This window comes from Scardinius erythrophthalmus, assembly GCF_964197995.2.
Source record: "Scardinius erythrophthalmus genome assembly, chromosome: 9".
NCBI classification, from domain to species: Eukaryota; Metazoa; Chordata; class Actinopteri; order Cypriniformes; family Leuciscidae; genus Scardinius; species Scardinius erythrophthalmus.
In genome coordinates, this window is record NC_138229.1 from 45,487,365 (window position 1) to 45,512,626 (window position 25,262).

General features: G+C 39.7%; 1 protein-coding gene across 1 annotated transcript; it reads left to right on the forward strand.

The window, feature by feature from the left end:
• On the forward strand, positions 1–25,262 carry LOC308695900 (uncharacterized protein). The gene is made up of 3 exons (XM_081374164.1): positions 1–161; positions 12,279–14,409; positions 23,984–25,262. The coding sequence occupies exons 2-3, from the start codon at positions 12,284–12,286 to the stop codon at positions 23,988–23,990; spliced, it is 2,133 nt and encodes a 710-aa protein (XP_081230290.1). The 5' UTR covers positions 1–161; positions 12,279–12,283; the 3' UTR covers positions 23,991–25,262.

Below are 25,262 nucleotides of genomic sequence, written 5' to 3' on the forward strand. Positions count from 1 at the left end.
GCGTGTCGCGGAGCAGCTGATATAGCATCCCTATGGATAGCACAGCCGATAGTCCCAGCAAACACCATAGGCAAACACAGACAGCTCCAGCACTGAACCCTTTTTTTACAGTCTATGACTGGACCCCATTCATTTCCAGTGTTTCCGAAGCACGCGCGCTGGTAAGATGATGAAATTACTGTATTTTTCACTTTTAAACACTTCAGCCGTCCTCTCGTGAATCTAGTCAGTAGTCTATTCTATGTAGCCAGCTTTAGTTAGTGTTTATTGGAAGATAATAGTTAATTGCAGCTAGCTTAGTGACCAACACTTCACTAATGTTCGCTACCAGTCAGAAATGTGTAAATTCAGTCCTGAGGTCATAGTTAAATAATGTGATGTTGCACTTAATAGTTTTGTTTAGTCAGCCCTATTTACATGAGGTGGTCAGAATATTAGAAATATAAAGAAAATAAGTAGCCTACAGCAGCAGCAGCAGCAGCACCCCCACACATATTAAGACATTATAGAAAAGCTGAATTTATGGCTGAGCATACAGTATCATAATGCAATAAACATATAATTTGTTGTGTTGCATGTTATAATGTGTTGGATGAGCAAAATGATCATCCAGCTTCTTCCATAATGTTGTTGTGTACGAATAACAATTTAAATAACATAGTGGTTTGTATATATATATATAATATTATTATTATTATTATTATTTTTTGTGTGTGTGTGTGTGTGTGTGTGTGTGTGTTTATTTAATATGTAAGAAAAAAATCCCCAAAATCACTATATTTCCTGCAGTTGTGTACTTACAATATCCCAAAAGTCTCCAAATATTTTTTATTTCAGAGAAATTAATAATGAATTAAAAATTAAATAATGGCCCGTCCCGGATTCAAGATTTCAAATAAACATGTTCTTTTGAACGTTTCAACATTGATTATAATAGCATTACCTTTAACGGAATTCATTTCAGTATACATTTACATTTACACTTGCTGTAGATCGTATGACTGTATCTGTGTGTGTTCTGTGTTTTACATTTTACATTTTACATAGTGTACAAATTTAAGAATACAAAGAAAACCAAACAATACAACCATAACAAAACAAAACAAAACATAAACAAGACTTAATCCTAGATGAATTATTACAGTGAGAACAATAATTATACACTATTCAGACTTGAGGAAATCTAAGAAGGGCTGCCATATAGTTTGAAATTGCCGATGAGATTGGAACTCCAAGGAACGTATCCTCTCCAGTTGTATGACATAACCAAGCTTTGAACGATGGAGAGTCTGAAGATTTCCAGTTTAGAAGTATTGTTTTTTTCGCAAGAGTCATGCCCATCAATAGAGGTCGTTGCTGCGATCTTGGAAGAGTATTCAATGTCTCAGAGGATCCAAGAATTGCAAGACCATGGTCTGGCTTTACCTCCTTTTGAAAGACTTTTGAAAAAAAAATCAAATATATCAGTCCAAAAATTAAACAGTTTGTGACAAAACCAAAACATGTGTGACAAAGAACCCTCCTCTATTTTACATCTGTTGCAAACTGGAGAAATAGAATTGTATATTTTACTCAACTTCGTTTTGGAATAATAAAATCTATGCACCACTTTAAACTGAATCAACCTGTGTCTCACATTTATTGAGCAATCTTGGATCTTTTTGAGACTGTCATTCCAGGTTTCATCAGACACTTCTTCATCAAAATCCCTAGTCCAGGCTTCTTTTATATGATTGGTGTTCACAGGCAGTTGGAAAGAATTAACACAGCGTGAAACCTGATGTCTAGAGCTTGGATTTACCAAAAAAGTGTGCTCAAATGAGTTAATCTCTGGTTTGTCAATAAATTGTGGAATAACCGTTTGAACAAAATGTCTCACTTGTAGATATCGAAAAAAGTCGGACCTTGGAAGATTAAATGCAGATTGCAATTGGCTAAAAGATGCAAATTTACCATCTATATAAAGGTCCCCAATAGACATCAGACCTTTACTTTTCCATTCAATAAAACCTCGGTCTAGCTGAGAGGGTCTAAACATGTGATTGTTAGCGATGGGTGTGAGGATCGAGACGTCAGGTGATTTAAGATGTTTCCTTATTTGATTTAATATTCGGATTGAATTTTTAACTATTATATTAGTACCAATTATTTTTGTTGAGGGAGAGACTTTTGAGAAAAGTAAAACTGGGAGACAAGATGTTGTAAGAGAAAATGTCTCTATCCTAAGCCATAGAGGATCAGCCACAGAGAAAGTTTCACTAGGAATACCCCTCTGCCAATATGCTAGAGCGCTGGCATTTGCTGCCCAATAGTAATATTTAAACACTGGGAGCCGGTGGAGCGTTTTTAAGATTTCCACTCTGGAGGGTGGTTTCACTTTTTTGCGCTTTGAAGCCCCAAAAACGCAGTCGCCGTCTAAACGAAAGGCACATCTGATAAAATATTTTTACGTTTTCACCCCCGAGCATTCTCGTGTAAACCGCCTTAGAAAATTAGCCCATACATGACCATATTAGCCCAGTTCTGTCAACACTGCATTGGCTCCCTAATAAACATCGTATACATTTAAAAATATTGCTGATTACTTACAAAGCACTAAATGGTTTAGCTCCGCAGTACTTGAGCGAGCTCTTAACGCATTATAGTCCTTCACGTCTATTGCGCTCTCAAAATTCCAGCCAGTTGATAATACTGTTACGAATTAAGTGAAATCTCTACTCAAAGAGCATTAAAACCATTCATAATAATTAACAGGGATCTAATCAACAGACTCCCTGGAGTCCCCGCTCTCACTCCCAAGGCTTCAAAACACCAAAAACACTCTTTAAAGTGAAAAAGTGAATTTATTAAACAAAAGTAAATAGGCTTCAGGAGGGGGAAAAGCCAAAACAAATAACAAAACAAAGCTAACTAATTTTAGAGATACTAACTTAGCATTAAGATAAACAAAAAAAAGTACAAAAGCTTCCCTTCCTAATTATCATAACCAAGAGAAAACAAATAATAAATCAAAAAGGCACCACCTCCCTACCATGCTCCAAGTAGATAAGGATTAGAGCTTAACAAATCACAACTTAGCAAAAGGTAGTGGTTTACATCAAATGTCTCATATCAATCATTTAACAATCACTATGGGCACCATATTATATAAGCAACACATCTGTCTGTCAGTTGAGGAAGCCATGAGAGCAGGGAGCTGTAGATCCATGGTTCAGGAGACTTAAATACAGCACCAATCACTCCAGTCACCAATCAGGTCGTTAGCAGCTCCACCTGTGAGTCATTACAGTGAGAGTAACGAGAGAGAGAGAGAGAGAGAGAGAGAGAGAGAGAGAGAGAGAGAGAACACGCGCCAGGGAAAACTAGACCACCAATACACATCTTCCCCATGAACACCACTCAGTAAATACACTCCCACGTAACACCGCCCCACCAAAAAGATGCTAACAGGAAGTTTGTATCTACTACACTGCACAACTGCAATTATTTTACTCTTCAGCACCATAAACTCGGGACAGCGCATCCGTGACAGTATTCTGCGAGCTTTTTTATGTCAGATATCCAAATTAAACTCTTTAAATATTAATGCCCAATGCATTAAGCGTTGATTCGAATTAGACATCCGAGTCAAAAAGACAAGTGGGTTGTGGTCGGTATACACCACAATTGGAAATGAACTTCCACCTAAATACACCTCGAAATGTTGCAACGCTAATAGCAACGCAAGAGCCTCTTTTTCGATGGTACTATATCTGCGTTGACATAACGTGAACTTTTTCGAGAAGTAACAAACTGGGTGATCAACCTCAAACTCACTCTCTTGAAGTAAAACCGCACCAGCTCCAGTAGCAGAGGCATCCACTTCCAACTTGAAAGAGCACGTCTGGGGCTGCCAAAACAGGAGCGTTGCACAGCAAATCCTTAGCTGTATGAAAAGCCTGCTCACAAGCAGGAGACCACACGAAAACTCGAGCTGTGCTGAGAAGATCAGCTAATGGTGATACAACACTGGCAAAATTACGACAGAACCCTCTGTAGTATCCTGCCATCCCCAAAAATCGACGCAATTCTCTTTTATTCACTGGTACTGGAAACTTCATAACAGATGCAATCTTCGCATCAATCGGACATACCTGACCTTGACCCACTCTTTTCCCCAAGTAAACCACTGTTGCCCTGGCGAACTCACATTTGGCTAGGTTCAAAGTCAAAGATGCATCACAAAAGCGTGAAAGCACTTCACTTAAGGAACTTCCCAACTAGAAGAATAGATCACAACATCGTCCAGATAAGCCTCACACTTCTGAACTCCACTTAGTACAATATGCATTAAACGTTGAAGGCGCGTTTCACATTCCAAACGCCATAACGGACTACTGCATGAAGTCATCAGGGGTTACAAACGCTGAAATCTCTGAGGCCCGAGGAGTAAGAGGAACTTGCCAGTACCCCTTTAGAAGATCTAATTTTGTAACAAACTTTGCGGGACCAACTCGATCTATGCAGTCTTCCATATGTGGAAGTGGGAAAGAGACAGGTTTAGTTACTGCATTAACTTTGCGATAGTCAGTGCAGAACCGAACCGATGAATCAGCCTTGGGAATAAGGATGGCGAAAACAAAAAATGTTCTTGACCGACCACCAAGCCTCATTAGCCGGTTGAAACCGGTTAACCGATTAGTTTAAAATATGCTACGCTATTTGAAATAACAGCCATTTCGAGCCGCGCCTGCAATTTCGCAACTCTGTCGAATCTCTCTGCCACTCTGCCTCCCGATCACACACTGCCCTTCGCCGAAGACTCACGTCACTTTTTTTTAAATCCCCTACAGCGCGAAACATAAGTCCCGCAAACGCGGTGCCGAGGAGCATGTATGTAATCGGAGGACAATGGCTCCTTAGTTTCGAAATGGTTTGGGTAACAGTTACAAGGTGATCGCGTTGAAAATAAAGGCGTTTGTCTAGCGTTAGAAGCTCATTTGAAACATTGCCGCGGCTCATTTAAAAAAATGACAGCTCCGAAGAGACGCCGCTTTAGTTTGAGGTAGTGCTAAAAATAATAAAGAAAGATGATAGCACTGTATCACACAAGTTGCAACTTACATCTCTGTCATTCTTTTTGGTGAAATGGTCCCACACACTACTTTTCTTTGCACGCTTCATCCTGGCGTCTGCCCTGCAGCCGCGGCGCTACCCATTTTCTATTATGGTTTTGTACGTTTCTTCATTCGGATCCATTTGCGATCCATTGCATTCTAAACAAACAACGCAGATTACATGCTTGTCCTTGTTACGTTATTCATTAAGATAATAATTATTAAATGCACGCACAATTATCAGTGAAATTATCATGCCTTTCAACTTATGTGTGCAAAATTCAGAATAAAATGAATGTGCAGCAATTTGTACAAATAGAGTCCTACTATAGCCTACCTGTTGTAGCCATTAAATAAGCTCATTTTAGTTTCATCTTTGTTAAAATATTATAATGTTATTTTTTCATCTGTTGTTGATTATGAAAAGTGAACCACACGAGTAAGATAGGATGCATACTATTTCGAGAGAATGGAGTGGGTCAGACATGATTTTGACCACTTAATTTGTTTAGTTTTGTTTTGTAGAAAGCCTTTTTTAAGTGAATTTCGTTTTGTATAAATTGTATCTTAAAAAAATCAAGATACAATTTGTACAAAACGAAATTTACTTAAAAGAAAGGCTTTCTAAAAAGCAAAACTTAAGTGGTAAAAATCATGTCTGACGATTTACAAAACAAAACTTGCATTGGTAGGCTACTTGGCAAAGACAGTTGGAAACGACGTAGACCATTAATGACACAGACTGTTAACAATTGTTTTTAATTAGTATTTAAACATTCTCTATGATAAAAAAATGTTTGTAAAAAATATTTTAACACGGTTTTGGCGGTTATAGAGTTCTAATGACGGTGTTCAACTATAACCGTGTGTCTCACGGTTATATACTAACCGTCACACCCCTACTGTTGCTTTAATTTCCTATTACATTGGAAGCCACATTTATGTTCTGTGTGTGGAAAGAGTTTTTCTACATTGTTCAAAGCGCTATATAAATGAAGATGACTTGACTTGACAAAATTACACAAAAAAACGCACACCAACACATTGCGGCTATTGAGCTTTCATCAGGGTGTGGGTAGCAAACACACTCAGAGTCCTTTTAAGCAGCAATTAGTTATTCATGTGACAATCACCTGGTTACGTAATATAGAATAGTCAAAAATCACAATATAGAAGAAATTATTAGATAAATAGCGAAGACATATCTCACCAAAACATCCACAAAAAAAGACACAATATAATAACAATGCACTAAAGTGTAACAAAACAACTGGTGAGGGAGGCACTTGCTCTTGAGAAGCTGAAGAGGCTTGATGTCTCTAAAGCCACAGGATTAGATTCGATTCCATCTAGAATCGTGAGGGATGCCGCTGAGATCATTACTCCGAGCATTACTATAAACAGGTCAATAAGAACAAGGATACTTTCCCAATGACCTCAAGATTGCCAGAGTGATCAATTATATAAGAAAGGGAGTAAACTAGACCCTGGTAATTATAGACCTGTCTCAATTCTCGGTTGTCTGTCAAAGATAATTGAAGGGATCATTTTTGGGCTGATTGATAATTACTTAAAATCACAAAACCTACTTCATGAGTTCCAGTCTGGCTTTCGTAAATCACACTCTACGGATTCCTGTTTCTAACTGACTATATAAAAAAGGAGGTAGATAATGGAAACTTCTGTGGCATGGTCATGTTAGACTTACAAAAAGCCTTTGATACATTCGACCACTGTGTTTTAAGTCAAGTTAAGTCACCTTCATTTATAGCGCTTTTAACAGTATGGATTGTTTCAAAGCAGCTTTACAGTGATAATAGAAATTAGCGTAACTGTAAAGTTGTGAAGATCATTAGTCATTAACTTAGGGGCCGCTAACACGACACTGTTCTAACAGAAAACCCTTAACGCGTTCCGGCCGCCCATACACACAAAAAGTCCCTGGTGTCTCCAGAACGCACTCCCTAAAATAGGTTCGAAAGAGCAAACGATTATCCGTTTTCTCTGCGCTAACCACAAAAACGCAGATGGCGCGCACATGCGCATCACGTGTTCGGTTGATAAGTGTGCACGTTTGAATATATATGTGCGCAGACGTGTAGTCCTTCACAGATCAACCCTCAACAAACTACTTGTTGGGCCTTAATTTTTAATTCAGAAATTGTCACGTCTGCGTAGCCACGCAAACCAAAATGATCCCGACACCGTTTTATCTGTATAGAGGTAAAGGGAAGGAGGCCTTCACAGGGGAGAGACTAGTTGACACTTAAGGACTGCGTTGTCTTTGTGTCCTGGCGCTGGTCCTTCATCAGATCTGGATACGGCCTGGATCCGGCGGACAGCGGTAAACCTCGGGATTAACAGAGAGACTAATATTAGCATATACGGCATCCTTTTTATGATGTACCAAGTACATCAGGATTTATGGGAAGTGTTCCCGGTCCTTATTCTTTAAGTGAATAAGACTTAATATTTAGTTGCAAATCCTTTGCTTGCAATAACTGCATCAAGCCTGTGACCCATTGACATCACCAAACTTCTGCAGTCTTCTTTTGTAATGGTTTTCCAGGCTTTCACCGGGGCCTTTTTCAGTTGTTATTTGTTTTGGGGGGTTACTCCCTTCAGTCTCTTTTTTTCTTTTTTTAGCAGGTAAAATGCATGCTCTATAGTAGTGGTCGACCGATATATCGCCGAGGCTGATATATCGGCTGATATTTGGAATTTTTTAGATATCGGCATCGGTTGATAAATCTTTCCGTTTGGCCGATATATTTCAAAACAATTTGTGACTGTGCATTAGCGCTTTTTTCCACTGACGCGAACAGAGCGAGCGTGAATGACCTGAATACACTCGCTCTGCTCCGCCCAGCACCATAAGACAAGCCACTCAGAAGTGAAGCAGACATCTGACAGACACAGTAAATGACCATTCGCATTCGCTTTCTACTGTGAAAAGCGTGCTTTTTCTGTGTTACACACAAAAACACTCCGGCGTGCAGCAGAGTCTATTCAAACAGTAGCGTGATATGTCAGATCCGCAGCCCAGCGGTAGCTCCAGTGGGGGTCACAGATGTGATATAAACGAATTCAAACAAAACTGAAAACATTTTACCTCACAAACAGTCGAAAAACCTGTGACTGGCTGCTCCTCAGATATGCGCGTTGTTCTCGGGTTACATTTAACCCTCTGAGGTCGACAAACGCGCCGGCGCGTTTTGCTGGATTTTCTCCACATTGTAGCACTATAAACTTAAATTTCTCCGTCATTTATGGTCATACAGAAAAAATAAATATAAAAAAAGAATCTGTGGTATTTCTACTTTTGTATGTGTCCACTTCCAATCAAATCAAAACATTGTGCTTTTGTAAAATAAAGAAAATAAACAGTGTGTGTGTTCTGCCTCTCCGTCGCGGTGAACTTTTTTTTCTTGAGCACGTCTATAAACTGAAACAAAACTCAGCGAATACTTGTCACACATTTATGAGCCATACACCTTTATAAACATTTAAGTGTGTACTTTTAAATGATCGGATTCAAAACGAAAACAAATATTCTCTGTTTAAGTAATTTGTATAAAACCAACAAGATTTCCAGCTTCTCAAACGCTTCCTAATTATTTTTAATTCGGCCACGCCCACTCGCGCAAAAGATATTCACATGCAAATCTCCACATGGAACGCGATCGCCCTCATTACCTCAACAACAAAACACTTCACTTCACTTTTCGTCGAGTTTGAAAGACGTGCCTGAGCTTACATTGGATTTACATCAGAAGAAGAAGAACGATATTTGAAGACAAGAAAGATAAGGTAAGTAATTCTTACATATTAGTTTGCTATTGTTGGATAAATTTCACATTGCAGTTGAACTGTTGCTAGATATATGGTGAATATTATAATATTTAGACCCGTGTTTACTGTTACTGTGTTTGTGGATATCTGCTCAAACGTAGATAGGCTATGTATATGGTAGGCCTAACCATAATGTTTTATATTTGATCGCAATCGCGTTTTAATGTATCATATTTTTGATCGCGATCGCGTTTTAATGTATCATATTTTTGATCGCGATCGCGTTTGAATGTATCATATTTTGGAAAAGCAAAACGCTCCAAACGGCTTCATGTTTTTACTATTATCTCATTTCATATCATCATAAAGAATGGAAACATTTGAAGTAACATGATAATCAATATATTTTTCTCTAGCTTAGTTGTTACTGAAATCTTTTTGAAAATATATATAGGCTGCTATATTGTTATTATTTTATGCAGCACTGCGCATAGCCTATACCTACAAGGCACAACAAACCTGGTGTTCATTATATATTGTTGGAAACATTTGTGTGAGTGTGTGTGTGTATTCTGTGAATTTTAAAAAGCAATTTTAACAAGAAAAATCTAAAATGTATTCCCAAAATCGTGCAGGCCTTTCTCTTGATATCAGTATGTTCACTTTTTTTTTTTTCAGGGCCCAGATGCCACTGAGTCCTGCTGACTTCAACATTCACAGTACATGTCTCTGTACATGAACATGGTAAAGTGAAAATCAAACACCTTAGAAAATGAAAGGTATGTACAATGTTTTTAGGAATGGCACAAAGGTCTCTTTCTTCAATAAGTGCTTTTTTGTTGTGTATCTTTGGATTATGTTGTGTTGTAAATAAATCCAAACAATTTTAAAAGCCATTCTTTTTTAAATCTCCTCATTCTTTGTGCAAGGATGGTCAGAATGATGGGCCCTGATAAGCTCCTAATAGGGCCATTAGGGAGGTTCTTTGTCTTTCTCAGGTGTGGAAAGCTTTCATATTAATGAGGTGATCCGCCCCTTCGCATATTGCTTTCTAACACAAAACACGTCGTAAAATTTTTAAATCAATATATTGTCTTCTCTGAATGAGCAGTCAGGGTGATTCTCACATAGTTTTAGAGCAAATATTCTAGGCTACGTGATACAATTTTCAAAAGTCTTGTGAAGAAATAATCAGTATGGGTTTCATGACCTTATTTCAGTGAGAATTTATTTTTGTATTTTCACAAACCACACATAAATGTCATTATCTCAAAACTACAAACTTTTACATACATGCTGCTGATATATTATTGTAGCAGAGTTTGTGCTGAATACAGTGTAATTAGACTTTAGCCATGAAAATGTCACAAGTAACAGAAATAACCACAAATGTCAGAGCATGTCAGAACACCTCCAGGGCCCAGAAAACAGCTCAGACCTCAGAGGGTTAAAATAGACGCTGTTTTCAACGGACTCGCGTGCACGGAAAAGCTGGGCCGCGTGCATTACAGATCAGTGGTCGCGTGAGGTGAATGAGAGGAGAACACTATGTAATAATATTACGTTTGAAAATAAAACTTTGAAAATGTTATTCACTATCTACTGTATTTATTTATCCATGATTGGCGTAATATCGTGTGTAGTATACATTTTCATGTTCATGTATGTCATGCAAATACATGTGACGGCTTGCAACGTTTTAAAGAAACAAACAAGCAAAACTAAACACATAAATCATTATTAAATATACTTGAAGTAAAACCTGTTTAAAGTAAATAGTGTAAATAAACTATGTGAGATTTATATTTAACTATGTATTGTACATAAAATGTATGTAATTTCACATACTATTTTGTCATTAATTTATGAATATTGTTTCGATTGGTTCATTAATGATAAATGTTATTTGTAACCTGCAGTAAGCAGCAGTAATTATTTATGTGACTGAAAAAATGACTGTAAATATTAAAGCAGACAAGAAGCTGCACTAAAACTTTATTTATTGAAGTGTACCTTACCTGTTTGTTTAGGCTACATTTTAATTTCTTAGTAAATATTTTTTATTGCAAAAAGAATTTTGCATAAATAGTATGTTCAATAAATGTTCATTTAGTTTCACCAATATTCTTTATGTCTCTCATTTACTGTATTATATGTATTGTATCGGCCTCATATCGGCCAATCGGCCAGATTGCTTTCTCAATATCGGCATCGGCATCTACCATTAAAAATCCCATATCGGTCGACCACTACTCTATAGGGTTTAAGTCTGGAGATATACTTGGCCAGTCTAAAACTTTCCACTTCTTGACCCTGATGAACTTCTTTGTTGTTTTGGCACTGTGTTTTGGGTCATTCTTGCTGCATGATGAAAGATCTCCCAATCAGTTTGGTTGCATCTTTCTGTAAATTGGCAGACAAAACACTTCTGAGTTCATTTTGCTGCTGCCGCCATCATGTGTTACATCATCAGTGAAGATTAATGAGCCCGTCCCAGAAGAAGCCATGCAAGCCCAAGCCATGACATTACCTCCACCGTGTTTCACTGATGAGCTTGTGTGTTTAGGGTCATGAGCAGATCCTATTTTCTCTCCAAACTTTAGCCTTTCCATCACTTTGGTAAAGGTTAATCTCAGGACATTCCAAATGGTTGTACTGGCTATGGCCAATGTGTGTGCAATGGCTCTGATTGATTTTCCATCTTCTCTCAGCTTCACAATTGCTTGTTTTTCACCCATAGACAGCTCTCTGGTTTTCATGTTGGTTACACGTCTAACTATAAATGCAGTCTGCACAGGCAAAATCAAAATCTGAAACTGAGCGCAGACATTCAGTGCTATTTATTGTTTGAATAATCAATGTAATAGGACACACCAGGGCAACAAAACACACCTGCCAGTCACATGTTCCAATACTTTTGGTCACATGAGCAATGGTTGGGTTCAAACAAAAGGTTATATCTTCTAAGTTGTGTATCAGATCCAGATGAAAATATCTGGAAATAAAAGCTGAAATGTTGATCTCTTCCGTCATATTCATCTTTTGATGTCAAACCCAAATATTTTCAGTCTACAGAAAAATGAAAGGAATTGCCAAAAGTTCCAATACTTTTGGAGGGGACTGTATATCTCCAGATGATAATAGGCAGATACAAATTATCAATTCAATTTTGACGCTAACTTTTCCATCTCTTCACAATCATGGAAAGTTTCAAGGACATGTAATCAATTCATAAAAAGGCATTAAATTATCATAATATTTTATAGCAGTTGTCCACTTTCTACCATTACATCAGGGCTCACTTTCATGTCTTTTCACTTTATATTTCTCTCGGTTAATTATTTTGATGTACTGAAAATTAAATTGAATATTTTTTTTCTTTCATGTCAGACCTGATGGAAGTGAAGGAGGAGAGTGAAGAACTGAGTGAAGTGAAGGAGGAGAGTGAAGAACTGAGTGAAGTGAAGGAGGAGAGTGAAGAACTGAGTGAAGTGAAGGAGGAGAGTGATGAACTGATGGAAGTGAAGGAGGAGAGTGATGAACTGATGGAAGTGAAGGAGGAGAGTGAAGAACTGAGTGAAGTGAAGGAGGAGAGTGAAGAACTGAGTGAAGTGAAGGAGGAGAGTGAAGAACTGAGTGAAGTGAAGGAGGAGAGTGAAGAACTGAGTGAAGTGAAGGAGGAGAGTGAAGAACTGAGTGAAGTGAAGGAGGAGAGAGAAGAACTGAGTGAAGTGAAGGAGGAGAGTGAAGAACTGATGGAAGTGAAGGAGGAGAGTGAAGAACTGACATTTTTAAAGGAAATAAGAGCCAAGAAATCTTTCACCTGCACTCAGTGTGGAAAGAGTTTCACAAGCAAACAAAATCTTGAGAATCACATGAGGATCCACACCGGAGAGAAGCCGTTCTCATGTGATCAATGTGGGAAGAGTTTCAAAGACAGAGCAAATCGTAATCAACACATGAGGATCCACACCGGAGAGAAGCCGTTCTCATGCGATCAATGCGGGAAGGGTTTCAGTCAATCATCATACCTTAATGTTCACATGAGGATCCACACTGGAGAGAAGCCGTTCTCATGTGATCAATGCGGGAAGAGTTTCAAAGACAGAGCAAATTGTAATCAACACATGAGGATCCACACTGGAGAAAAGCCGTTCTCATGTGATCACTGCGACAAAACATTTCTTAGGGCATCAGTCCTGAAGACACACTTGAAAGTTCATACGAAGGAGAAGCCACATTTATGTTCTGTGTGTGGAAAGAGTTTTTCACTTCTGCTGTATTTACACGCACATCAGAAAATTCACACTGGTGTCAGAGAGTACATGTGCTTTGAGTGTGAGAAGACTTTTACTACAGCAAACAGTTTAAAACTGCACCAGAGAATTCACACTGGAGAAAAACCTTACAAGTGTTCACACTGCGACAAGAGATTCAGTCAGCCATCATCTCTGAAAACACATAAGAGGATCCACACTGGAGAAAAACCTTACAAGTGTTCACACTGTGACAAGAGATTCAGTCAGCCATCAAATCTGAAAACACATGAGATGATCCACACTGGAGAACAACGTTACAAATGTTCACACTGCGACAAGAGATTCAATCAGCCATCAACTCTGAAAACACATGAGATGATCCACACTGGAGAGCAACCTTACAAGTGTTCACACTGTGACAAGAGATTCAATCAGCCATCAAATCTGAAAACACATGAGATGATCCACACTGGAGAACAACCTTACAAGTGTTCACACTGCGACAAGAGATTCAGTCAGCCATCAACTCTGAAAACACATGAGAGGATCCACACTGGAGAACAACCTTACAAGTGTTCACACTGTGACAAGAGAATCAGTCATTCAGCACATCTGAAAACACATGAGAGGATCCACACTGGAGAACAACCTTACAAGTGTTCACACTGTGACAAGAGATTCAATCTGTCAGCAAATCTGAAAACACATGAGATGATCCACACTGGAGAACAACCTTACAAGTGTTCACACTGTGACAAGAGATTCAGTCATTCAGCACATCTGAAAACACATGAGAGGATCCACACTGGAGAAAAACCTTACAAGTGTTCACACTGTGACAAGAGATTCAGTCATTCATCGTCTCTGAAAACACATGAGAGGATCCACACTGGAGAGAAACCTTACAAGTGTTCACACTGTGACCAGAGATTCAGTCGATCAGAACATCTGAAAACACATGAGATGATCCACACTGGAGAGAAACCTTACAAGTGTTCACACTGTGACCAGAGATTCAGTCGATCAGAACATCTGAAAACACATGAGATGATCCACACTGGAGAACAACCTTACAAGTGTTCACACTGTGACAAGAGATTCAGTCTGTCAGCAAAGCTGAAAACACATGAGATGATCCACACTGGAGAGAAGACGCACACGTGTGATCAGTGTGGAAAGAGTTTCACTATTAGAAGTCGCTTGAATCTACACATGAAGATCCATGCAGTGGAGAAACCACTTAAGCACAGTCTGAGATCACAGTAAGTAGTTTGTTTTCGTGTGCTGAGCAACAAAGTCTCTTCTGTGTAAGTTAGCCACACATTACCCTATAGCCAAATCTCTCCTCTCCACCTATAGCCGGTGTGATGAGCACAGGACACTGTTGATTGATATCTATTAACTTGTGTTCAACCAACAGGAATGTCTAATTTGTCAGTTCAGATCAATGCAAAAAAAACACAAATTCGCTCTGACAGTAGGTGGCGCTCATGTAAAGCAGAAATAAAGCACTATACAGGGCTCTAGACTGCAAGTAAATGGTCTCATTTTGCGACCTTTTTTTCCTGGCACACGGCAAACGAAAGCAGAATGAAACCACGCTACTTGTTTGAGCTGCGCAGCGCAAAGTTTTTCAGCTCAGAGCAATACTAGACAGCGGTTTACTCGTGGGCCGATCTTGATCACGCAACACCATTACTACACAGAGCTGGCAGATTCATGCTACTGCTAACCCGGACGTCGAGGTCACTTCAGTGATTTGGGAAAAGCATGTAAAAGTCCTGGCAGTAAGCGATGCATAAGGATGTAGTGTAACGACGAATTATTGTTTTTTTCCGAAGTGTTGACAACTTAGTGTTAACTAATAATTGTTGCAAACTGGTACAACCAACAAAATATTAGTGCATTCCTGGAACTGGGCGTCGTTACACTACATACTTATGCATCGCTTTCTGCCAGGACTCTTTCAAGAGATCTGATGCCATCACTAGGCTGATTTAAGAGTTGAATTTAGGCTGCTATATTTAACAGTGAGTTCATTTCATTCAGGTGTGAGGATGGTGGATCAGGAAAGACAGGGGAAGGCAACAGGTAGGTCTAACATTATTTGGAAGTATAGGGGAGCCACTTGATACCAACAGATTAATTTCTTAATATTATTAATATGGAAAAAGTAATATGGAAAATCTATTACATACTGTTTGTTTGACAATATGTCTTAGTGGAGAAGAACACAGGCATCAAGTACAGATGAGACCAGTGATGACATCAGGTAGGAGTTCTATTAGTTAGACCACACAAAACTAAATGTCCAGTATGGTCTGAAGTTCTGTTGACCAACCTATTCACTGTCCTTTTTGGGTAAAAAATAGTGCAGACAGAGATGGAAAGCCACTCACCACTGAGGAGGAATTGGAGGATAATGTGTAAAATATAGGTGAAGATGAGGTTTACATTTAGTCATTTAGCAGACGCTTTTATCCAAAGTGACTTACAACTGAGGACTAAAGCAAGCAAGTCATCGTGAAGAGGCAAAAAACTATGCTAGAAGTGCTCCAAAGTACAAAGTTCAGGCATTGCTCAGAGTAGGTGGAAGAGAATGTGGAACATTGAGGTGAAGAGGAGAGGGAGGTGGAAATGGAACAGAGAGGTGAAGAGGAGAGAGCTGAGACAAGGCCTTACTCAAAAGATCCATCTGACTGGCCACCACCACACCAGATTGGGGACTCATTTAGGCATTGTATGGTTGAGAATGGCCCACAGAAATGTCCTGATGGGCCATATCCAAGATCAGACAAGAGTAGACAGTGTTTTTCCAAAGCATACTGTTTTTGTTCAATGTCCAATGGAGAAAAAGTGCAGTGGGATTGGTTACTGTACTCCAAAAGGACAAATAAAGTGTATTGTTTTGCGTGTAAGCTTTTTGGTGGAGCTAGAGTTGTTGACACGCTTTGTGGTGGGGTACAATAACTTTCAGTGTCTTTCAAAAAATGCTGCAGCATCATGAAATCAGTGTTGATCACATAAATGCTTGCAACAGAAGGGGAAGAATGCTAAGTTAGGAGATCCTAAAAATGGAACTTTCCTGGGTGTCCTTGATGTCATAGCACAATATGTTGTCACACTAGCAGAGCATTTTAGAAAGGTAGCCTCTAAAGAAACCACAGGATATCTTTCCTGGTGCACTCAAAATTAATTTTTAGATTCAATTTCTGAATGTGTACTAGGTCAAATTTTTGCCCAGCTCAAAGCCTCCAAGTACTTTGAAGTGGAGTTGGATTGCACACCTGACATTTCAAAGCAGGAGCTGGCCTCCGTAATAATCCTGTATGTTCATACAGACGACAACAAGAATGCCACCATCAATGAGTCTTTTGTTGGCTTCACAGTCGTGAAGGACACAACTGGTAAAGGCCTCACAGAAACACTGACTGGGGTGCTGGATAACCTTGGGTTGGAGTTGGCTAACTGTAGGGGCAGAGCTATGACAATGGCTCAAATATGAGTGGTACACAAGGGTGTGCAAGCATTGGTGCAGAAGAAGTGTCCAGAGTAGAGGTCTGCTACCCGACCCGAGCCCGACGGGTCCCGAAAAGCTCACGGCTTTCGGGTCAGGTTCGGGTTAATGTTTAATGAATAGCCTTGGGTTCGGGTCAGGTTCGGTTTCGGGTTTATAACTTAGTAAAACTGTATAGGCTTATACATATACAGTGGGGAGAACAAGTATTTGATACTCTGCCGATTTTGCAGGTTTTCCTGAAGTCTGTAATTTTTATCATAGGTACTCTTCAACTGTGAGAGATGGAATCTAAAACAAAAATCCAGAAAATCACATTGTATGATTTTTAAATAATTAATTTGCGTTTTATTGCATGACATAAGTATTTGATCACCTACCAACCAGTAATAATTCCGGCTCTCACAGACCTGTTAGTTTTTCTTTAAAAAGCCCTCCTGTTCTCCACTCATTACCTGTATTAACTGCACCTGTTTGAACTTGTTACCTGTATAAAAGACACCTGTCCACACACTCAAACAAACAGACCAGAGAGCTGTGTAAGGATATCAGGGATAAAATTGTAGACCTGCACAAGGCTGGGATGGGCTACAGGACAATAGGCAAGCAGCTTGGTGAGAAGGCAACAACTGTTGGCGCAATAATTAGAATATGGAAGAAGTTCAAGATGATGGTCAATCTCCCTCGGTCTGGGGCACCATTCAAGATCTCACCTCGTTGGGCATCAATGATCATGAGGAAAGTGAGGGATCAGCCCAGAACTACACGACAGGACCTGGTCAATGACCTGAAGAGAGCTGGGACCACAGTCTCAAAGAAAACCATTAGTAACACACTATGCCATCATGGATTAAAATCCTGCAGCGCACGCAAGGTCCCCCTGCTCAAGCCAGCGCATGTCCAGGCCCATCTGAAGTTTGCCAATGACCATCTGGATGATCCAGAGGAGGAATGGGAGAAGGTCATGTGGTCTGATGAGACAAAAAAAGAGCTTTTTGGTCTAAACTCCACTCGCCGTGTTTGGAGGAAGAAGGATGAGTACAACCCCAAGAACACCATCCCAACCGTGAAGCATGGAGGTGGAAACATCATTCTTTGGGGATGCTTTTCTGCAAAGGGGACAGGATAACTGCACCGTATTGAGGGGAGGATGGATGGAGCCATGTATCGTGAGATCTTGGTCAACAACCTCCTTCCCTCAGTAAGAGCATTGAAGATGGGTCATGGCTGGATCTTCCAGCATGACAACGACCCGAAACACACAGCCAGGGCAACTAAGGTGTGGCTCTGTAAGAAGCATCTCAAGGTCCTGGAGTGGCCTAGCCAGTCTCCAGACCTGAACCCAATAGAAAATCTTTGGAGGGAGCTGAAAGTTCGTATTGCCCAGCAACAGCCCCGAAACCTGAAGGATCTGGAGAAGGTCTATATGGAGGAGTGGGCCAAAATCCCTGCTGCAGTGTGTGCAAACCTGGTCAAGAACTACAGGAAACGCATGATCTCTGTAATTGCAAACAAAGGTTTCTGTACCAAATATTAAGTTCTGCTTTTCTGATGTATCAAATACTTATGTCATGCAATAAAATGCAAATTAATTACTTACTCATACAATGTGATTTTCTGGATTTTTGTTTTAGATTCTGTCACTCACAGTTGAAGAGTACCTATGATAAAAATGACAGACTTCTACATGCTTTGTAAGTGGGAAAACCTGCAAAATCTGCAATTTATTAAATACTTGTGCTCCCCACTGTATACAGTTTGCGTGCCGTGTGTTTGGCTGCTTGCTGTGTTGTTATCATATTTATATGAGCACCCAAGAGAGAAATTAGGTTGCGTGCGCAGTTTCAGCCGCCCTCCTCTGATTGTGGTGTTGTGACCGAAATAGTGCGTAAGGGAGCACATGCTTAAAGGAATACTCCACCGTCTTTTCATATTAAACTATGTTATTCCCTTAACTAAGACGAGTTGATACATACCTCTCTCGTCTCAGTGCGTGCACTCAATCGCTCTGGCGCGCGGAGAAACTTTGTTCACTCAGTTCATTCAATACGGGCCAAGCAGAGAAGCTACCAAACACCTCCACGGTTTCCCTATTTAAACACAGTTACTCGCGTAGTGTAACTCGACCTAGGACGGTGACACAAAACAAAACGTTGCGCTTTTCTAAGCATGTAAAATGGATAACTATATTGTAGGGCGGAATACCATAGCAAGTGCTTGTGAGCACTTCGTCTTGGCGGAGTAATATCCTCACCAGAGGGAGCGGGGGCCGGTGAGAGGATTTTTCACGAGTGAAGATATTACTCCGCCAAGTCGAAGTGCTCATAAGCACTTGCTATGGTATTCCGCCATACAATATAGTTATCCATTTTACATGCTTAGAAAAGCGCAACGTTTTGTTTTGTGTCACCGTCCTAGGTCGAGTTACACTACGCGAGTAACTGTGTTTAAATAGGGAAACCGTGGAGGTGTTTGGTAGCTTCTCTGCTTGGCCCGTATTGAATGAACTGAGTGAACAAAGTTTCTCCGCGCGCCAGAGCGATTGAGTGCACGCACTGAGACGAGAGAGGTATGCATCAACTCGTTTTAGTTAAGGGAATAACATAGTTTAATATGAAAAGACGGTGGAGTATTCCTTTAAAATTTTGTAAAATGATATATGAATAATTTTTATTTGATCATAGCCTATATCATGTTACAAAACTGTTTTGCGCACCTGCGCGTGCTATTTCAGACACAACACTCTAATCAGAGGGCGGCGCTGAAACCATCAACTCTCAACGCTGTTTTCTTCCTTCATAACTCGTAGCCTACTGAGAAGGATATATTTGTGTAAATAGTTGTGTAGCTGCGCAAACTTTTGTTTTGAAGTTTAATGTTTTGGTTCCAGGAGAATTTGTGACTTGTTTACCTGTTCAACCACATCTAAGTTTCGTAATTAGTAAGTCCGTGCTTTTTCTCTTTTTTTTCTTGTGTGCTGCTGACTGCTGAGGGGGCCACTGTGCCTTGGTGAAACGGTGTTTGTACATGTAGCCTATTTAGGGGCCAAGCCCCGTAGGGGCAAGGCACCTATTGTATCTGTTAGTTTTCTTATTAGGGGCCAAGCCCCGAAGGGGCTGAGGCACCTATTGTATCTGTTAGTTTTCTTATTATTATTCTTCCGCCAATGGAAGTCTATGGCAGCCCTATGAACCCTAAGTAGGATAATTATGAAATTTGGCACACTTGTAGTGATGGCCATGAATAGTAAATGTAGCAATTTTTGAGTCTCTAGGACCAACTCCATAGCGCCACCAGCAGTTCAAAAATTCAACATTGAAATGGTTATAACTTTTGAACCCTTTGATCTAGAGACATGAAACTTAGTACACCTTATTCCTCTCATCATGCTGATCACAAGCAATACCTTACATTAAGACTCTGCCCATTACAGTAGTGACCATTTTGGAAAGTACAGTATTCCGTTTTTTCGCTACTCCTCCTTCAAAATTGGTCTAATTTTGGCCAAAGGTGCTCAAATGATCTTCAGACTGAGCCGCATAGAAATGACTGAACAGAATTGTTTGCTATACTGGGAAAAAAAAGTTATGATGACGTAAAGTTAACAAGGTCGACCCAAAATTGGCTAAGCCAAATCTCAGCCAAAAATTGATCAATCGAAACGAAAATTGGTACACTTCATCGGAAGTATGCTCTGAGATTCCATGCCAAAGTTGGGAACAGCGGGTCATGAGATATGGAAAATGGTTATTTTGGCCAATAACTTTTGAACAGTTTGTCAGAAAATCATAAATGTGGTATCTATGGATTCATTGTGTCATGCTGAATCCGTGGATACTGGATTATCTGAGATTGGATGAACCATGTGTCCACCATTTTGAATTTTGTCATAAATTGCAATATCTTATAAAATATTTGACATATCGGCACAAAAATTGGTAAGGATCATCTTTAGCATGGCCTGAAGGTACCTGAGAACTTTGAACACAGCGCCACCTAGTGTTCCAGAGGTATAAGGTGTTTTGCCAATACGTTTATAACTTTTGAAAACATAAGTCAAAATTTAATTTCTTTATGTCATTATGTTCCTTGGATTATGCCGATTCCGACGATATCACATTTCTCATTTTCCAAGAATGTGACTGTTTACCATTTGCTTCAATATGACGGACAGTGTTTTCGCTACTCCTCCTTCAAATCTTGCTCAATTTTGCCCAAAGGATCTTTGGACCGAGCCGCACAGAAATGACTGAACAGATTTTTGATATTCGCTACCGTTCCCGAGATATTCGTCTGCAAATTTGACATAGCCTATGTTTGTTGCCTTATGCTAGTTAGCTTAGCATAATAATTGGTTAGCATGTTAACCAGATGCCATTCTTTCTAATGTGGCCCTTCAGCTATCAGGTTAACCATAAGCTACATTGGACCGAGCCGCACAGAAATGACTGAACAGATTTTTGATATTCGCTACCGTTCCCGAGATATTCATCTGCAAAATTGACCTAGCCTGTGTTTGTTGCCTTATGCTAGTTAGCTTAGCCTAATAATTGGTTAGCATGCTAACCAGATGCCATTCTTTCTAATGTGGCCCTTCAGCTATCAGGTTAACCATAAGCTACATTAGCATTAAGATATCTTAGCATGCTAATCTGGTTAACATGCTTTTTTGTGCTTATTCTTACACTGAAGCCTCTCCTCTGCAGCTTTGCAATTCACGTCCTCTGAGTGGCGCAATGTGTTAAACCACGTGTCATGAATCCCTAACCATTCTGGTCATGGGTTCGAGTCCTGTGTGGGACAACTTTAAAATTCTGTATTAAGTTGTAATTTCAATTCCTTCTGGCGCTGCACTGCTGTTGGTGCTTACATGCTCGCTGTGCTTTATGTACATTTACATGTATATTCAATTTCTGCTCTTTTTGTACTTCTGGCTCCGCACTGCTGTTGGTGCTAAAATGCTTGCTGCGCTGCAGTGCTTACAGTACTTGTTGTGTTGCTGTACATAATGTGCTGGCTGTGCTTGATGTGCTTGCTGTGCACCATACTTGTTCTGCTTCCGGTGTGTTTAAGGGCTTGTCCCCTGTATTGCTGCTTGCAGCTATATTTATTATTATTATTATTATTCTTCCACCAATGTAAGTCTATTGCAGCCCTATGAACCGTACATAGAAAAATGATGAAATTTGGTACACTTCTAGTGATGCTAATGAATAGTAATTGGACAAATTTTTGAGCCTCTAGGACCAACTCTATAGCGCCACCACCAGTTAAAAAATTCAACATTGAAATGGTTAACTTTTGAACCCTTTGATCTAGAGACATGAAGCTTAGTACACCTGATTTCTCTCATCATGCTGATCACAACCAATAGATGTAAGGTACATTAAGACTCCACTTAGAGTGGAGGGGGGGGGGGTTCTTGATGCTTTGGAAAAGCTTGAGGAAGTGGAAAAAGATGGCAAAACTGTCTCTGTCTGGCGAGATTGTCAGCATGGTGTTCCTTGTGCCTCTTGGTTTGGTATGATCTATTGTCAGAGATCACCATGTCAGCAAGGCAATGCAAGCAGTGAACATCTCGATGGACACTGCCATTGGAATGATAGACTCTCTTAAAGAGTCAGCAGCCATATCACCCTGTAGCCCAAGACTGGTCTCCCACTGAAGCTAAGCAGGGCTGAGCCTGGTCAGTACCTGGATGGGAGACTCCTGGGGAAACCAGGTTGCTGCTGGATTTGGTGTGAGTGAGGCCAGCAGGGGGCGCTCACCCTGTGGTCTGTGTGGGTCCTAATGCCCTAGTGTAGTAACTGGGACACTATACTGTCCTTCGGATGAGACGTAAAACCGAGATCCTGACTCTCTGTGGTCCGTAACTCCCGACCCAGAGCAGCACCCAGAATCTTGGTGAGAGCTCGTTGGAAAGGGCCCATCCTTGACTAGCTTTGATTCAAATTTGGTGTAATTTGCCCTGGGCATTCCAGAGTTAAAAGCCCCAAAAGATATGCCTTTGAACGGTCATAACTCCCGGCCCCAATCACCCAAAAACACCACAATGGTCTCATTCAACAGGGCTCCTCAAGCACTATCTATGCTCTGAGTTTCAGAATTTTTCGCCTTCTGGTTCCCGAGATATAAATGAAAAACCAAATTCCCATTCATTCATTCATTCAATCACTTAAACTGTAAGATGTAAGCTGTAATACCACTGTTGTCAACTAGACGGAGCAGCAAGATTACACATGATCTTTTCATTAGCCTTCAGTATTGGGAAACAAACAAATGCTTTAAAAAGCTTTTTTATTTTATGATATTTGTATAATTTTTTTTATTATGATTATGAAGTTTTATATTATTAGATCACAAAGAAATGCCTATAGGCAATTACATATATTTTCTCAATAACATATCCCAAAAACATTGAAAACATACTTGTGTGTGTGTGTGTGTGTGTGTGTGTGTGTGTGTGTGTGTGTGTGTGTGTGTGTGTGTGCGCGTGTAAGCATGCTTCATGGAGTTCACATGGAAAAACTGCTTTGCTTTATTGGTGGAAACCAAGGAGTTTAAAATTAAAGTGAGCCAATAAGTGGTCTTCTACTGCCCTCTCCTGGACCTTCTACTTATCAATTAAGTCTTTTCACATGTACTTTGGAATTCATATTTAGACAATATAAAATGACTTGCATGAAAATCACTATTATAACTCCATTTGTACTGAGCTCTTAGTTTCGACAATTCTGCCTCTTGATGATTAATGTGAAACCTGAAAATGGTCTAGAGGAGATTTGCAATAATAATTTTGTTACCTATCATTTATTCCATATAATATCTATATCTACAACAAAATGTGTGTGCATGAGTGTTCAAGCATGCTTAGTTTTCGAGTTATCTCGAAAAACATTGGCCGCCATCAGCCAATGAAGATTGTGCGCCTATAAGACATGGTTAAGGGAGGCCGAGCAGAACGAATCATTATGGGCGCTATAACTGTCGAAAAGCTTTGAAAACGATATGTTTCCTATGGGACATTGCCTATATTGTCTGTAAATGCTCTTTTCCATCTATTATATCAGTGGTTACATGCTTGCTAAATAAAACTTGATGTATTTTGATGTTTTTGTGCTTAAAGGCATTAACTGCTTGAACCCCGATAAATGCTGCTTGCAGCTTTTATTATTATTATTATTTTTATTATTGGAAGTGACTTGACAAGTTTTTTTCAGTTCATAATTAGCATTCAGCTGCAATTTCTACAATCCAACATAACAATATTAAAGTTCTGAGCTTCATTTCACTAAGTTTTCTACCGCTCTGATTTTCAGGTGCTGAAGATGAACAAGATGATCAGGAGTGTCTGAGGATTGCTCTGATCAGGAAGACAGGAAATGGGAAGAGTGCAACAGGAAACAGTATTCTGGGAAGAGATGAGTTTGTCAGTGAATTAAGACTAGATTCAGTCACGACTCAGTTTGTGAAAAGAGAGTTGGTGAAGTTGATGGTCGACCAGTAACTGTTGTTGATACTCCAGGTCTCTTTGGCCTCGTTTACACTGCAGGTCTTGATGCCCAATTCTGATTTGTTGCCTATATCCGATTTTTCTGACTGTCTGTTTACACGTTCTTTAAATTGTGACCCATATCCAATTCATGTGTTTACAGTTTACACTTGCCATTGGCTACTATCTGAAACATACAGTATCACGCATGCTTAAAGGGTTCAATTCTGTTGCACAGATGGACGAACACGAAATATGCTTCATGCTCTGCGATATGCGAAGTTGCCAAACACCACTTTTGAATAAGAAAAAAATTGTCTATAAAACTCATTTAAACTCCACGAATCACAAGCGTATCAGCGAGAACACTCATTAAAACAGAATACACACACAATCGAACTTGACTGCACACATCACATGGCTATTTGACATTATTGATACTGCTTTCAATCGCAATGCAACGGACCGATCTACGGGACATAAATTAAGCCTTAAAATAAAGGGGTTATTGGACTGTTCACTGTCATACTAAAGAGCATGCACAGCGACAGGAAATAGAAATGAACACAAAAAAAACAGCCTAACGCCTGTACTTATATAGCCTAACACTGACAGTGGAGTAGCGCTCAGGAGTAGAGCAGCTGTTTTCTTTTTCTTTTTTGAGCGGCTGCTGATGAATTCTTTCTATGCACACACAATATTGTCACTCTATGCGTATGTTTTAAAAAATATAATTGACATGTAAATAGTCCTAACACTTTTTAAATAGCCCACTTAAAGTGTTTATTACAAATAAATTACTAAATGCTTAAAATAAATGTAAATGAACAAATTTTCGTTACATTTACAATCCTGTGAAAACACTTCCCGTGCCCCTGTCCACATTCCTCTACGATGACACGTTTCGTCGGGTCATCCGTCCCTTTGCAGACGCGCGTCGGGGTTTCTCTCGTCATTAAACCGCGGAGATGTTGCCTAATGCCTCAGAAAATCGTATGAGCAAAAAAATCGGAATTGGTTCACATTTCACTGACAGTGTAAACGAGGCCATTGACACGACACTGACGAATGATCAAGCAGTAAAATAAATATTGAAATGTATTTCC

Excerpts from the sequence above, each read along its gene's own strand:
- LOC308695900 (XM_081374164.1), top strand. The coding sequence starts at position 12,284 with ATGGAAGTGAAGGAGGAGAGTGAAGAACTGAGTGAAGTGAAGGAGGAG.